Source organism: Pangasianodon hypophthalmus, chromosome 9 (genome assembly GCF_027358585.1).
Source record: "Pangasianodon hypophthalmus isolate fPanHyp1 chromosome 9, fPanHyp1.pri, whole genome shotgun sequence".
Taxonomy (NCBI): domain Eukaryota; kingdom Metazoa; phylum Chordata; class Actinopteri; order Siluriformes; family Pangasiidae; genus Pangasianodon; species Pangasianodon hypophthalmus.
In genome coordinates, this window is record NC_069718.1 from 11,856,382 (window position 1) to 11,873,154 (window position 16,773).

The 16,773-nt window shown below is 38.7% G+C and overlaps 1 protein-coding gene across 2 annotated transcripts in view; it reads right to left on the bottom strand.

Annotated features, from left to right (window-relative positions):
- Positions 1-15,878, bottom strand: part of LOC113529703 (protein diaphanous homolog 1) — a 67,424-nt gene extending 51,546 nt beyond the window's left edge. The window contains exon 1 of one of the 2 annotated variants that reach the window (XM_053237206.1): positions 15,047-15,878. In XM_053237206.1, coding sequence (XP_053093181.1) covers positions 15,047-15,166 — 120 coding nt within the window. In that variant the 5' untranslated portion in view covers positions 15,167-15,878. The remainder of the gene's footprint in view (positions 1-15,046) is intronic. The other variant, XM_053237205.1, reaches the window with a different exon arrangement.
- Between the last annotated feature and the right edge of the window lie 895 nt (positions 15,879-16,773).

The window sequence follows — 16,773 nt, forward strand, 5'->3', positions numbered from 1 at the left end:
ACTGAACACTACATTTCTGCCTCCTTGCCCTCCCTCCATCGCTTTATCTGTTGTGGTAGTAAGGCAGAAAATACAAGGAGGGGGCTGAAAAAGAATCAGGGGAAACTGGCATCTGGAGCAGACAGGTAATGAGAACATGTTTATGGCACAACAGGGACGCGAGTACGACAGAGAGAGTGAGAAAGAGCCAAAGAGAGAGAATAAAAATCCAAGTGAAGGGCAATTTCCTGTAGTTTGGGCTGACATGCATGAGTTGTAATGGTTCTATAAATAGGGGCGGCAAAAATACAGCAGGGGAGCAACCTTCGGCTTACAAAAAGAACTGTACAGCACATTACTCTCAAACTTTTTTAGCCATAGTCACAATACTGCAGAACTGTCTGAATGCCACTGATTTTACCCACAAACATACAAAAAATATGAAAAACCATTTCTGGCATCAAAACACAAACAAACTGAGTGAGTGAATGAACATGAAGTTTGATTCATGATAACAAACCTAAGTATTATGTTCTGTAACAGAAAGCCTGAAAAACAGCAGTGTCACAATTAAAAAAGCCTGTAACTACGGAATCATATTTTTTTATTATTTAGTTAAGGAAAAAGACAAATGAAATATCCAATCAGCTAATTGTTGTGCAGGAGTTTAAAAAAAAAAAAATTCATAAATTCATTAGCTAGCTCACCGGGCAAGTAAAAACCCCAGTGTGCTGTCCGGTCTCATATTTCTGTTTGCCCAGAAACCTAATTGACAAGGCTGATGTAATGTAATAACGTACGGCCAGCTAGTTACATGCACGTGAAACAAACTGAATTCCCATGGACAGGACGACTCTGTGCAGCTATATCATTAGTCTCTGCTAACAAAGTGACTAAAGTAGTATATTATGTTTGTGCCCTCAACAAAAAGTCATCAGGATGTTGGCCAAAGTTTCGGTTATGAGCTGTGATGTTCCTGCATCACTCATAAAAATTATCATTCGAGATAGGGTCCTTATTTTTTCTCAGTATGTTTCACTGCATATATGACTGCTTCACAACTTATTTTTCGTGTTCCTGATTCTGACATAATCACCTGCAAGCTTTTACACAATATACAAATCCTACTATTAACAAGATGATGTCTTGGCAGATGCGTGTGGTGCAGCAGGTGGTGGCATTTTTTTTTTTTTCCATTTTTGTTTAATGGAAACTACGAAAAATGCATAGCAAGGATACAAAACCTTGTCTGCTTGTCACAGGCGCTTGGGCTCGTCCAACACAGTACTGAGTAATACTGGAGAATATGGAGTATTGTGAGCATTTATTACACTATTTATATCATATTACTCAACATAGTTTAAAGCTACATATACAGATGAATCACAATTCTTCTGTTTCTTTCGGACCTCTCTATAACTAACATTTGAACCTGAGGACAGTGCATGTGTGTGTGTGCGTGTGTGTGAGTGTGTGTGTGTGTACACCCCATTCACATCCTGCCTCATTAATCCTGTCTGAGCCGCCTCAGTGGGTTTTTTTTAGTGCAGGAGCTACCTGTCCAGTGAATACATGGTAACACCTCTACATGGACATGTATGTACACACACAACACAAAACATTCGTCCTTTCAGAAATAACATTACATCGCATTCATATAAAAAAAAAAAAAACAACAACAACAAACAAACACCACTTAAAGCAAAAATAAAGATGCTAGCTAGACTCAAAAAACATCATTCTAGCAGAGTTGTCCGTTCCTGATTAAGGGATTAGATGAGCTACATAAACGGTTATAAACACTGCATTTACGGAAAACAGAAATTTCAGCCATTAAGACCAACCAGAAAAATATTCAGCTATTAATTCCAACAAGCAGCAAACACTGAATAAAAGAAAACCAAAGCAACAAAGTTGTGGGGTTAAAAGGTTACGGTGATCGATGCCTCCTCCTCTCTTGCTCTCTCACTCTGTCTCTGCTGAGTGGAATATTTACACAAAAATGAGGCTTTCACTTGGAACTGAACCAGAAACGTGTTGCTTAGTGATAAAGTCTTTCACGCATGGCAAAAAGTCACCTGAAGACTGGAAGAACAGAGCGGAAAGAGTGTACCAGGGCAACAAAATCGAAGAATTAATCAACTGTTTAATTGTGGTAATTGTGCTTTAATAAAAGCTAAAACGATTAAACTGCGGCTCAGAAAAGCCTGAGGTCAATTTAAAGCAATAAAAGAAAATTGGATTCGTTTCGGTAGATCATTAATAATGAAATCAGGATGGAAGAAGCAAAGATAATTTCCAAAAAACAGCTATTTTCATTATATTTCTGACAGGCCAGTTGGTTCAACATCAATCCTACTCACTGTTAAGGTTTTGATGAGAGTTGAGCAATGTCAGTTAGAGGTAAGAAAAAAAAAAAAAAAAAAAAAAAGAAAAAAAAAAAAAAAAGATTATTAGATGCATCACAATTCTCTCTCTAAACACACATCATCAATGCACAGACCTCAATAATCAGTCAATTTAAAAAAATAAAAATAAATAAAAATAAAACTTATTTTTGGCCACTGTCTAGACCATCACGCAATCATGTGAAATCACTTCTCACATTTCCATCTGGAGTTGGAGGTCTTCTGCTGCTAAAGTCTATGGAATTCCCAAAAAGTGCTAAATGAATTACCAGGTCAATTACACATTTCAGTGCAAAGTATTCATGCCTCTGTGACGTTGAAAACGCAGGGTTTCACTTTTACAGCACTTTATGCATTGAAAGTAATAAATGGTCACACAAGAAAATAAAATAGATAGATAGATAGATAGATAGACAGATAGATAAAAAGCTGTCGTGTATAGAATCAAGATACTTTGTGATGCACGTTTTTGTGGCACCGTGAATCAAAATTGCATTGAATCTTAAAGTTTCACATCCCTAATATCAATACAGAAGAGCACATCTGAGCATATCTGTGTGTGTGTGAGTGTGTGTGTGTGTGTGTGTGTGTGCGCGCGTTGAGCTGCACAGAAAGCTGAGATCTGTCTAACCTCAGCCGATGCGTTAGAGCAGGAGAGAGAACCGGCTTGTCCATCAGGCTGCGCCTCTGTAACAAGAGCTTGTACTAAAGCTGCCCAGAGTCATGACACAGTATACAGAGGTGAAGGATAGAAAAACAAACAAAACACACTGAGAAACACTCAGAACCTGAAAAGCACTAAACAAACTCCAAGACATACACTTGAGGAAAAACATGACACAAAATTCACTGGAATCTGTGAGAGTTAAACCCCACCCTTCTTCCACACCTTTCTCTGTCCCTTTACCGCACTACTCACTCCTCACTCACACTGGTGCGGGCAAATTCTTCTGAATCACAGCGCCATGTCGACGTATTAATCAGCAGGACTGGAATGAGCAAATCAGCTTCAGCACACAGGACCAGAGGATAAAGGTTAAAATGCTAAACATAATTATTTTGCTTACTACTGGTATCTTTATTATTGATTACATTTATTGGATCTAAATAGTTTAGTGCTTTTTATTACTTTATATTTACAAGAAACTGCTTTATTTTGGTTATACATTGCATTATTCATTCAAATATGTAACTCATATATAATATGAACAATAATACTGCTTAATCAAATTAATTGAATACATGTTTAAAATGCAGAATATAAACACAAACATGATTGAAAGTGTCTTTATCTCCAGTCGTGTCCTGTTTTTACTCAAGCCTGAGCACACACTGTTTGGTTAGACATCATGGAAACTTAACTCCACTTATGCCCTGTTTGGATTGGATTAGTTTATCAGGGGGACGTCTGTATGTCAAAAAATATCTGTAACACATTTTGTACATGTCTCCTCAGTGATAAAACTCTCGCATCATTACAGCAATAAAATTACCACAGGAGGAGTGAGTGTCTAGCAGGTAGTATTTTCCAGGAGCCCTGATGTTTGCATTACATGGTCACATGATCACGCGCCATTCAAAAAAACGGCATCTGAACATTTGAAGATGAACTGGACCAGAGAAGAGATGCTGGCTCTTATTTCAGTTTGGGGCAAACCAAAGTTCCAGCAACAAATTGAAAATACAGTAAAACTAGAATCATGATGTATACGAGACACATCCATTTTTCATTTTGCAACTTTGGAAGTGTTTAGTATCTGGGAGAGGAACGCTGACATGCGCGATACGAGACTGAATGTGGCAAGTAGCAACAGTCAAACATCTATGTTCCAACATGAGGAGACAATTGCATAGAAAATCATGGACATGCATGCAAGCATGGACACGTGAATTCAGACGGTACTTTTCTCAGAGGACGAAGGAGAAAAACACTGACATGACCGATACGAACGGAAATAAAATCACAGAGGAGCACGTGTGAAATAGGAAGTTACCCGTATCCTGTCTAGATAGGGCTTTAGCCAACTTTAGCTAAGCTCAGAAATCTCTCAGGAGGTTAAGCTTAAGTTAGAATTAAATCACACTTAATTGTGCCGCCCAAGTATTCATCTTTATTTAATCCCTATTTCCGAAATCCTTACTTCCGAAGGTCCAGGTGATGGCGACCCATGGTGAGGTGTTCTCAGTGGCATACACACATCTGCTATATTAAAATCAGCTGCGGCTAACTTCCCTGCAAATCCACAAACCACAGTGAGCCAAACAAATCCATCAGACCTCTTGTCACTACAGACTCTTCTGCACAAACAAGACCACGAGACTTCATTTCAGACATGTTTTTGTTTTGCCTTTTTTTGTAAACAAGTCTCATTTAAAACACCTTATGCAGAAAATTCAATTAAAACTCAAATACAACAAGGACAAAAGTGAGTGTTTCACTGAATTTAGTATCCACATCCGCTTTTCCCATTTGTTGGTCCATCTCTACCGTGTAGGCGTTTCAAAATGAGCGTCAAACTATCTAATGTGAAAGGATACAAAGTGTTTTTGCAAGTATGAGAAAAGCTGAAAGTGTGAGATATAAATCTGTCTGGTGTCTAAGTGTGTGTGTTTTCTCCACCTGGCTGCACCTTTAACTGTAATCACTAGGAAGTAGCAACAAAAACCAGAACACAACCACAGCATGACAATCTCAGCCCTCCACTCTCTCACTTTCCTTCCAGCGTCTTTATTCACTAGTTTTCGTAATTGTGTAACTTCAGCTGACTTCACTATGAATTACTTAACCAAATCACAAAGCAACACCCAACTTTATCAGTAATGGAAAAGAACACACTCAACAGGATCATTTTTCTTCTCTCCCTCCTTTAGATCTTGTCCTATTTTTTCTCTCCCTGCTTTGAACACATTCATGCTCATGAATCTCATTTATTTTCATGAAATGTCATAGTTGTAAACTCAGATTGTTTTAATTCCAGCTGTTTTTTTTTTTGTTTTGCTTTTTTTTTTTTTAGGGCTGAAGCGATGAGTACGTTGAAAATCCTGATTTGAGACTGTTCTCAATAAACATTGCTATTTCCATTATTTAAAACCACAATTCAGTCTCTGTGTGACCATTTGCAGGTCAAACGAAATATCCTTAAATTTACAGTAGACAAGATATATCTGAATGTGTTCACTAGAGCTGGGTGATATGTAAAAACTATTATTAAGCTACTCATTTGCAAAAAGTTCACTTAAATTACTGATTATAGCAGTACATATGGAAAACAGTTATTTGAGTCTTTATGTAATTAGTGATCATATGTACGGACACAGCACAGTTTTTTCCTCAGCTTAAATTACTTTAATAAAACAAAAATGACTTAAAAAGACAACATCATAGCCACATCCTTGGCTAAAAGTTTGGTCGACTTTGGTAGTGTTGAGAAAAGGAAGTACAGCGACGCAATCACTGCAGCTCACAAGGCAACTCAGTGAAGTAAATCCAGGACTGACTCTTTCAGGTAACAGATCAGTGCACAGAGCACTTTTGCAAAAAAAATAATAAACAAAAAAAGAGTTTCCATCTTTAGTTATAAATGCAGTGTTGAAGTGTTAAAACCTCAATGATCTCCCATCTTCTAGTCACAAGTCACAACTACACAAACATCCTGTCTACATCCTGACACACTTCTTACTGAATTTGCTTGAACAGAGACTCTAGCAGCATTAAAAGTGATAAGGTCTGTGCATTAGGCCACAGTGCTGTTTACCTCTTGGTTTTGATTGGTCAGAAAGTGTTGATTAATTTTCTATAACAGCAGCTCTCCACGTGAGGAAACGGATGTTTATAGCTGCTATGACATAAGTGATGACAGGAACTAAGTTGTTTCATGGATGTTGGACAACATTTAACTAACACTGGCATACATATTAAAAAATTGCTAGCACTTGCAAACTGTTGTGTTATAAGAGGTATAAAAAAAAACTTCAGAAGGTGCTGTTATAGGAAAATCACATCATAGATTTGGCGTGTTAACAGTAATGCAGATTGTATTCTTCACATAACCAATATGTTACACCAGTCGATTGTCTTGTTTGTTTTCTATGTCAATAGTCAGAACTCAGAATCACAAAGGCTATAATCAAAATGATGTTTAAAATGTAAACATGTGTTAGAGAAAGAAAGAACAGAACACACGAGGATGAGCTGAGTAAACAACGGCGTGTGAACTTTGCCCTGGAATGTAAAAATCATAGCCTGGGGCACTGTGTGTAAAAACTCCAACCTGCTGTCCCAGATGCATCTGAAACATTCAGCTGCTTCAAAACCATGAAGTAGTCATGTCAGATTTCACACTGCACCACCCACGTCATCTCTGCCAATGAGCTTACTCTCACATCTGACTGGAAAACAACCTATCAAAGTTCCACCTGTACTTATGTCCCTCTGAATGCACCTTTAATAAGTGTATTTGTTTCCTACCCAATGCACATTCAAGTATTTAAATCAACGCAGTTAATTTCCACCTGCTATACTGGGTTATATAAAGTGACTGTCAGTCAGTGCACTATGATATTTTGATATGATATTTTCAGAGGACAGTTGCTTCTTTCTATTCCATCTTTTTTTTTTTTTTTTTAAATTAATGATCATTCAGTCATGCACTGCACTGATCCCAGAGTGAAGCTTGACCATGGCTGTGAATTATTACTAAACCAACACCATAAAACAATATCACTGACCATCACCCAACAACAGTCGCTTCTCATTTGCAAAAGTTTTTCCTCGCCTGCTTCAAATCACTCTCGCTCCCACAATCCTCTGAGCAGGAGTCTCCATAGAAAATGAACGGAATACGGTGGAATATGAGCTGCAACATTGCTAATTTTTTAGTAAGGATATGCCATAAAATTATTAAAATTCACATGATGGATGTTTTTTGTTAAGGACAAAACAGAACACAAAAGTGAACATGTTTCTGGGAGTGCTGCATTTCTCTTCATGCTGAGATGGTATAAGTGATCCAAGTGATAACAGCCAATAGAAAACAAAAGGACAGGATGGCTCAATTCTGGCTCACTTTCACAGTTCCTTTTTTTTTTTTTTTTTTAAATATCCACTGTCTCTTACAGTTGCAAAAGTAAGAGAGACTTATGTAGCACAGACGTATGAATACCAGCTGAATACTGCTTTAACCAAGAGCACTTTTTTAAATTAATTTAAGTATAACTGCAATTACACGACTTGGATTTCATAACTGCACAATATATTTAATAGTTTACACCATGCACATGATGGTTGTAAGGGATGGGTCTAATCTTGTCTTGTTTGCAGTGAAAAGGCCTGTTCCTGAGCATGTTTGAGCTTACAGACTTGTAGTCATGGTAACAAGTCTGACAACAGCTTTGAAGTATGGAAAAATCCTGTCTTATAGCAAATCATCAACAATGCATTCCAGCCAATTCAGTAATCCACATATGAAGCATGAGGTCCAGGTTATGGAGAGTCAGAGCAGACCTCTGGTGTACTGTAAACAGTATAAAGTCACACAGGAAGTTCACTTTGCACACTCACTACCTGCTTACATCAGACTGTTATAATCCACAGGATTAGAGATGACAGAGGATGGAGAAATACACATGATTCTCAGCAAGCAGGGTTTATTCAGTGACCTCTGGTCATGTCTACTCTCAGCCAGGAGACACACCCGGGCCAGGATTTCTTAGAAGCCTCTTAGAAGTGCACTTAAGACCGTAAAATATCTTAGTTAAAAGCTGTGAGTAAAACTGTGCTGTAAAAGGTCAACTCTGAGCGAGGTGTAGGAGTTAATCCTAGGAGTAAATCTTGAGCATGAAGTACAACAGTTGCATCGCTGTTAATCGGTTAACCACATCCATTTCTGCAGTCACAGCCAATACGCGAAGCTCACTCACACCATGCCCAAGTAGTCATGTTACCTAAGGCAAAAATATTTATGGGAAGTTAAAAAAAAATAAATAAATAACCCACACTGAACAAGTTACAGTGTTAACAAAAATAGAATTAACACCACTTCCATCATATCCAGTTACAGCTTCTCCATATTTTATATGGGCTGGGTTATTTTTTCATTTGTTTTGTTTTTTTTTCTTTCAATTTTGCCTATTTATAAATTGTTCTCACTTTCAAATACAAACCATGTAGCTGAGTGAAAAAAAGAAAGGACAGAATAAAGAGTAGATTTGGGTTCAATTTGAGTACTTATCCAGTTTGCCATGAGATGATCCTCTTATCCAGTTATCCTGTGCACCACAAATGAGTGTGAGAAAAGATGGTGCATGCTATCAATTATTTCCACGTATATAACTATAGACTCTATTAAAACCCGTGCATAACACTTGTATCAGTACTGGTTTTACCACATGCAGAGAAGGACTCACTGGCTGAGATTTTTCATTCTGTGATCAGTCACTCCAGCAGGTGAGTAAATGCTGAGTAACTGGGCAAGAACGGAAGCATTTTTATAACCAAAATGTGCATTTTTTCATATATAAGCGTCATTATTCAATAGAGCATCTCAAATGACAGTGCCTGTCAGCCATTAATGCAGTGTTCCTCAAAGCACTGTTCCTCAAAGCACTGCTGAAGATATTTGATTAAAATTCTATGATTTAAAAAAAGCAAACATCTATTTAAAAAAACAGCGCTGCATTGAGTGCAATATACAATCCTCTCTCACTCATTCTCACACACACACTCACACACCCACACACTCACACACTCACACACTCACACACTCACACACTCACACACACAAAACCTGATGTTACTTCTTTACTAGTGTACGGCCATTCACACCATGCAGTCCAGAGAATGGATTAATGTGCAGGCGTGTCTTCATGATGACAACACGCTAAAAGTTGTGGCTAACACAAGACTGTTCTGGCCAATCCCAGCACTGTTCTCAGCATTATAAACATACCATTTGTAACCCATTAACTTGCAGAGCAATATCTTAGAAAAGTGGACTAGGATGGAATTGAATATTGATATTGACAGTGTATGGTCATATCAGTCAGTCCTGTGTATAGAGAAACCGCAGACCACTGAAGTAACATTCATGTAGTTATTACTAATATAGCAATTTATTAGCACTATGGAGATACATCTAGCATTAGGGATCTGAAGGTTTTGTCAATGGATGTGACGAGCCTGAAAAAAGTCCTTCATAGACTGCTGTGTGATTAAAATTAATTAAGACGACTTTGTTTAACCATTTGTTAAAATGATACGGCTCTGCCGCTCCCTCTAATAAAATGTGTTGGAGAAATGTTACTATTTCCTTAGAAACTCAACCCGAGCCGTTAAATATAGAGTTGAGCAGCTGTGTTTATGGTTTTATTTTTTTTATGGAAAGGTTGAAGTTTGCATAATTGCCCTTCCTCATCAGACCTAAAACGCAACCTACAGCTATTAGCTACAATGCAGACCAGTCACAGGGTGAAGTCTGGGGGTGTTTTATAGTTAACCACAGGGCTAGAGAGCAACATATTTTCTATCTCAGCACAAAATACTACAACGCTTCTTGTTGTTGTATAATTAATGACCAGTATAAAGCTGATTTGTGACTGATCCACGGATGGTGAAAACAACAGAATCTATATCCACTTATAACCACATCAGTGAGGCAAAGCATGAGCTACTCAACATTAGGGAAGTGCTGACATTAAAAACTTAACTACATGGACTCTTCTTAGCTTCTGAGCAGTATAATACTCCATACAATATGTCCTCAATATGTCTAGCATTCAGAAGACTCATGAACTTGAAGATGGCTCAATACATTATCCATGAGGTCAATAAATTAAACATAGAGGTCAAATTGTGCCAGCAGCTGTCACTACCATTCAGCCGTTACAGCCTCAAGAGCTGTACTGTCTACAGCGACCTGTAAAGACTCACCACTTTCATTTCAGACATGCTCAGCTCCTTACAAAACATAAGGCAACTGGTAATACAAGATATTAGCTGACAAAAACACATCAGGCCAAGATGCACAGCTCTCTTGTTTACTTTCGAACCAATTTTCCCTTCCAAATATCCAGATTACAAGCCATGCACATTTAAATGACATGTGAAAGTTTGACCCAGTTTGTAGCTCTATTATCTTAGACTAGTGTATTGGCTTGTGTAAACTACACTCCTAGGCAAATAAAATTGGGCAAAGCCCAAAATGGCAAAATATTAAGCTTTTAGTGGTCTTAACAAATCATTGGTCAGGAAATTAGCAAGAATAAACAAATAGATAAAGGAACTTAGAATGGGATAGCTTTTCCCTTTGACTTCTTTAAATGATTAATCCTTGTGGCCCTTGATGGGCTGCATCATGTGTGGATAAACAAATAATGACTAATCTTTTAAAAAAAAAAAATATCCCAGAAGATATTTTTGGAAAACTTTGTACACCCAGACATGTATTAGTTTAAATTTTACATCAGACATTTTAATCATCATCATGCTTTTACCTTTGCGTACAAGAAGGCTATATAAGGGAATTTCCTTGTTTCTAGCTTTTCCCCAAACTGTTCACTGCAGCAAAAGTAAATGAGCAAATGGTGGCACAGGAGCTCTCAGGAGTGCATTTGTTCTGACCAACGATTTGTTGTTAAGAACATTAAAAGCTTAATATTTGCCATTTTTTTGTCCAAGAGTGAATAGACTGGCCCATAACTTTATCATCTTGCACAAGCATTCTGTACTGTAATGCTAAGCTGCTGAAAAGCCATCCAAACATTCACCAGACTTTCACGTTCTGCTTTCTGAGATTTACAGCCCTTGACAGATGGAATGTGGCCCTGATATGCAGGATGGCTTGCGTCACACAAAAGAACCTGTTTTGGTCACCAGCTTGCTGTGAAAATGAATTAAATGAAATTACTGACATGTTGGTCTGTTTTTACTTTGGTTAACAGCCAGTGGATTTTAGCCCTCAGTTCAGCTCTACCTAGAGAGAGTGATGCAGAGGCACTTTAGCCCTTTAGGCTGTCCAGCTCTCTCACCTCTTCATCTGTACACTCTGCTCAACCAGATCAGGAGGAGCTTCAACCTTCACGCTAATACTGCCATCAACAGCTTTAAGCTCGTCAATCTCATAGATGGTTGCCGAGCCGAGCCTCTGCCATAACTCAGCATAGCTGCACTGCATCCTGGAACCTTGAGTCCAGTGTTTGCACCAACATCTCCACCATTTCCACGTTGGAGTTCTCATTAACATCTCATGACACTGAACTTCGCTGGAAAATGGTGAGTGAGGAACGAAGCTCCTGCTCTTTTGTTTTTGGGAGAAAACCTGACAGTTACAACTTATACTGGGGATCACTGAAATTTTCTATTGAACTGGAAAGACAGGAACCTAAACTATACAGCCTCACCAGGGCCTATAATACATCACATTGTCCCTTCAGTATAACGAATGATCTGTAAAGAGAGTTATGGTCTCTGAAAAGTGAGATCAAAGGGTTAAAAAAATTGACATTGCAACGACAGCTAAATGGGTTTTGGATAGAGTTTAAAGCTAACTGCAATATAAACTGCATGTGTGTTTTTTTTCCCAGCCACACTAGAAAGTGGAAGTATTCTCCAGTATTCCACTGGCTTAGCCACACAGGAAACATCTGCTTCACAACCAGGCAGAAAGATGGAGCATGTCTAATGTTTACAACCCAGAGAGGATGGGTTTCATTACTACACCATGTCAAATGCCAGGTGTGTTTGGGACTCTATGGTAACCTTTTGCTGGCTGAAGATCAGTTTTCTTCAGAAGGAGACATGGGGAGATAGTGTAACAAGTTGAGCGCTGTCATCCAGAGGCTCAACACTGTGGTGTAACTGTTATTTTTAGCCACGCCTGACTCACCGCTCCCAGAGTCTGACGTAATGGAATTCCCTCAAAATTCACCACAAATGTGAGCTTCTCGGAGGTTTATGACTGACTCAGTCTGCATCTGGATGTTAAGCTAAACTGAGCCAAATTGTTCATACCCCTGCAGAATGTCAACTGGACGGGCGGCAACTTCAAATATAGTGTTCAAACTTCAGTTCAGTGCCTTTTAAAGAAGAACGAGGAAAAGAAGAAATAAACAAAGCAATTTGTAAAAGCAAAAAAAAAAAACAACAACAAAAAAAGATTTTACCATCCCATCAGCTAGGGCTGCACAATATATTGAAATTATTGAAATATCACAAGTGGAAATACCATGATATGTATATCGCAAGGGCCTGACGATAACTGAATAATTTTAATACTTCAAAAAGTTACGAAAGGTCAAAGTTTTAGGGTGACGCACATAACAGAATGTTTTCCTCAAAAGAACATGAAACATGTTTGCTGGTCATGTCATTTTCGGCTTTTAAATATATAATTAAATGTAATTTAAATCGATTTTACATATTTTCTTCAATATCTTGCAGCCATTACACCAGCTAGTTGTTGCGATGAGTAAACATACAACTGGTCAGTTGGCTCTGTGATTGTGACAATTTCAGCAGTTTCTCAGGATATCGATGTCATATTGTTACATCTCTTCCCCCTGTCTTTCCCTCCTCAGACAGCCAGACTCTTGCTCTGAACCCAAGAATCTGTAAGAAGTCTCACTTGTAAGACTCTTTTACCCAAAGTGCATGTTAAATAAATAAATGTCAATATCAGTGTAAATTAACTGACAGCCTGTGAGCCTAAAAGTGGAAGATCTGATATTAAAATGAGATAATTTTACTGGAGAAGCCGTACTTGGCAGTCAAACAAACTTATTCTGTGATATTCCGCCTCAAAATGTGCCAGGGACAAGCAGACTACCAGTTTTTCTGGGCTAGAAAATTTTTATTTATAGTTGCCTGAAGGACAAGCAGGTTCAGAAAGCTGCTGACTTCAGGGTCACCAGTATCTTTTCTTCCCTGTTCTATAACCAGAGAAAGAAAAAATCTCTGTGATATTAATGTTTAACCATGATTAGCTTTCGTGGTGGGATGCATGCATATTGTTTAAAAAACTTAGTTTTATTTTCACTGCTTTGGCCTCCCATCCACACTAAACCACCCTCAAATGTGGTGCAAAAATGTGCTACAACTTTATCATGGTTGCTCACCAGGTTGTGAGTATATGTCAGTGTAAATTAACTGACAGCCTGTGAGTCTGTATTTTTTTTTTTTTTTATGTGACATGTTTGCAATTTAATTTCACTTTGTTTTATTATTACACCCTCTTTCAGAGGTGCCATAATACAACATATGCCTTACTGCTCATGAATCCACCGCAGAAATTTTTTAATAAGGCCAGGCAGAGCACTCTGTATTCAAGTGCAACCTTGAGCAGGAAAACTGAAGAACCGTTAGAGTGGTAGAGTGAACCTCTTTTTCTAATGCTGATGCACAATGAAGCGGCGATTTTGACCATCGAAAAAAGCATTAAAAAAAAAAAAAAGTGCTGTGGTGCACATGGCGCAAACACTAATCTGTGAAAATCCCCTTATTGTCACATGATCCAAACCCAGTACTGAAGTAATTTGACTTCTCTCAGTGCTGTCTTGCATTGTTTTATCAACTGAACACGGCTGTGTACAACATAAATGCTGCATTCCACCTGGCAGGACGAAAGACTGTATATTTCCTGCTGCATGACCGACCTCATAGTGTTATACCTCATAGTCATTTTTGTGGCACTTAATCAGTGCAAGCACAAAACTATTTTACATAGGAAGCAAAAAGCCAATGTGGATGAGAAACTTGTGCATATCAGTGTGGACACTGTCTATGACTGTAGAGAAACTATATTTAATAAAGTGGCTAGCTGGGTCATTAAAATTGGATTAACTAAATAAACAGTGGACCATTTTTGCAACTATAGACATTATGTCTGTTCTTCAGGGAATAACAGCACCAAAACACTTTAGGATTATTCAGTCTGAGAATAATCACAAAACTGTCAATAGTCAGCAACTTAAACATAATTGTGTACCAGGTAATTAATTATCTTTTCCATGTCCTTGTTCAGTATAATATTTTAAACTTGTTGCTGAAACAGCATTATTGAAAAAGCTTTAACGTGACTCTGCTGTTGAGCAAACTCAAATCTCGCGATACTATCGTTGGAAATGTATCGTGATGGTATATTGTTGTCATATCGCATGTCTCTAGAAGTCATGTACTTGTTCAGTGGAAATATGATTTTTCCTAGAAAGGGTTACAAAAATGTACTAGGAGATCCTGACCACATGATCTGAGAACAAACCCAGACTTCACACACACACTTGTCTCTCTCTCTCACACACACACACACAGCGCTTACTTCCTCATTAGCCAAGTCGGGGCACGTAGAAGAGATTTCTACACAACTATCAAAACCTGTCCTAACAAAAACACTCGCTTTTAACAGGTACGAGAAAGCCTGGAAGCTTTTCGTCCACAGACTGAAGAGTGGCAGTCTTTAATAGTAATAATTAGTTACTGTATCGTGTTAGCGTGGTGAATAATAAGGTTTAAGCCGCACATTCACCTCTAATGACAACAGCAAGTTAGCAAGCAAGTCGTTAGTCGTTAACGGTATTCGCTAAGTTCAAATCCGCTTCAGCAGGAGCGCAGAGAACCTACAGGAAATAGTTTCACAGCTCACATTTGTTCCAAAGTGAAGTATACTCACAAATTTCTTTTTCCCATCTCCTTCATCGTAGGTCTTCTTCGGTTTTTTGTCTTTGCCGCTTTTGGAAGAAGCACCGGCGGCGGGCGCAGATGCTGAATTTCCAGTGTTAGGAGGATCCATGATTGACTCAAATCCCAAAAAAATGAAGTATTCAAGGCTCCAGAAAGATTGACGAAAGTACGAACTAGTTGAACAGAGTCACTGTACTAAAACTGTAGAGTTTGCCCGGTGAGGTTGCTGCCCCTGCGGCCTGAGTGTGCTAGCCCGCCGCCCTATTAGCTCCGGCTCCCCCCGACTCAGCAAAACGGAGGGAAATTTGAAAGCCAAACCCCGAAAATGAGCCAAAACTTCTCTTACTGGAAACTCAAACTCCTCGATATCGGTCACGTCCAAAGATTTAACGCTAACATTTAATACTTAAACGTCGCCCAAACCGTGTTATGTGACTTAGCATAGGTTTAATCACTCAACTTGGCTAGCGTTAGTTACTGCTCTGGCGTTCTGTCGCGCGCGTGCGCGCGCACACTCACATACACACAGCTGCAGTAGCAGCGCGAGACGCCCGCTGTCTGTCTATCTGCTCGAGCTACTCAGCCGCGCGCGCCGAAATTTCACTCCTCTCAACCCCGTTACCAGTCACCCTAGTTATTTATCATCCTTTCGATCAACGTTATGACTTTCCGCCTTGGCGTGCATACTTGTGCCTAAGCAAGTTAACTTTCCCAAGCCGTGCTGTTCATACACAGGAACGAAGCTCTTCACTTCCTGTCTTGAGTACAGGTTAGCGCGAGGACGGGCTGAGGAGAAAGGGCGGGGCCACATGCGCACTTCCAGCTCACCTGAGCCTCCTCTGTAGGGCAGGGCTTCTCAAGCTTTAACTGTAAAAGCTAAATAAATAAATAAATAAATCCCACTGACCCCCTCAGCACTGATTCATTTCATAGGCATCATTTAAATGGGTACAGTAATATTTTGTATGTTTATTATTGTCTATTTGTTATTGCATGGTTGCAATGGCTTTCCCACACACCACTGTTCTGTTCTGCACTGTGTATCTATTGTCTAGTGTATTCAGTGTTCTGTGTATTTTGTTCTATGTACTTATTTGTCTCTCACTCGTATCACAATGTGACATATTTTGCACTTTCTGTAGTCTTGTGTACTGTACTACTGTACTGCTATGTGTTGCACCATGGACGTTACGATGTATACAATCTATATAGAGGATTGACAGTGAAAAACCCACATGCTTGGCTTGACTAGAGCCGTAGAGCTTTCTATTCCTGAACTTTCCACCAACACATCAGGTCGAAGTTGGCATTGCTTACAGGCTTTTTTTTTTTTTTTTTTGAGTTACTGATTAAATCCATTCAATTGAAGTGACTAGTCAATAGGATAACTGTAAGAACTCAGTAATAAATACCTTTACCTCAGGTAAAAGCATGGACCAACACTGTCTGAGGTTTTATTTCTAAATAAAACACCTACAAAGTGCATGTGTAGGTTTTAATTTACTCCACTGTGATTTTAAAAGTGTAGTTCAGCCAACAATGTAATTTATAAATTCTTTCACATATCATCATTCAACAGCAAGCTTTCATTTTTGGACTTGTTTTGTAGAACCAAGTGCAACAGCACCACCAGTGATCCTGAGAAAATACACAGAGTAGTATGAAGAATTGAGGCCAGGGCTGATTTCTTTCTAGCCCAGACTGTAGATTCATTCA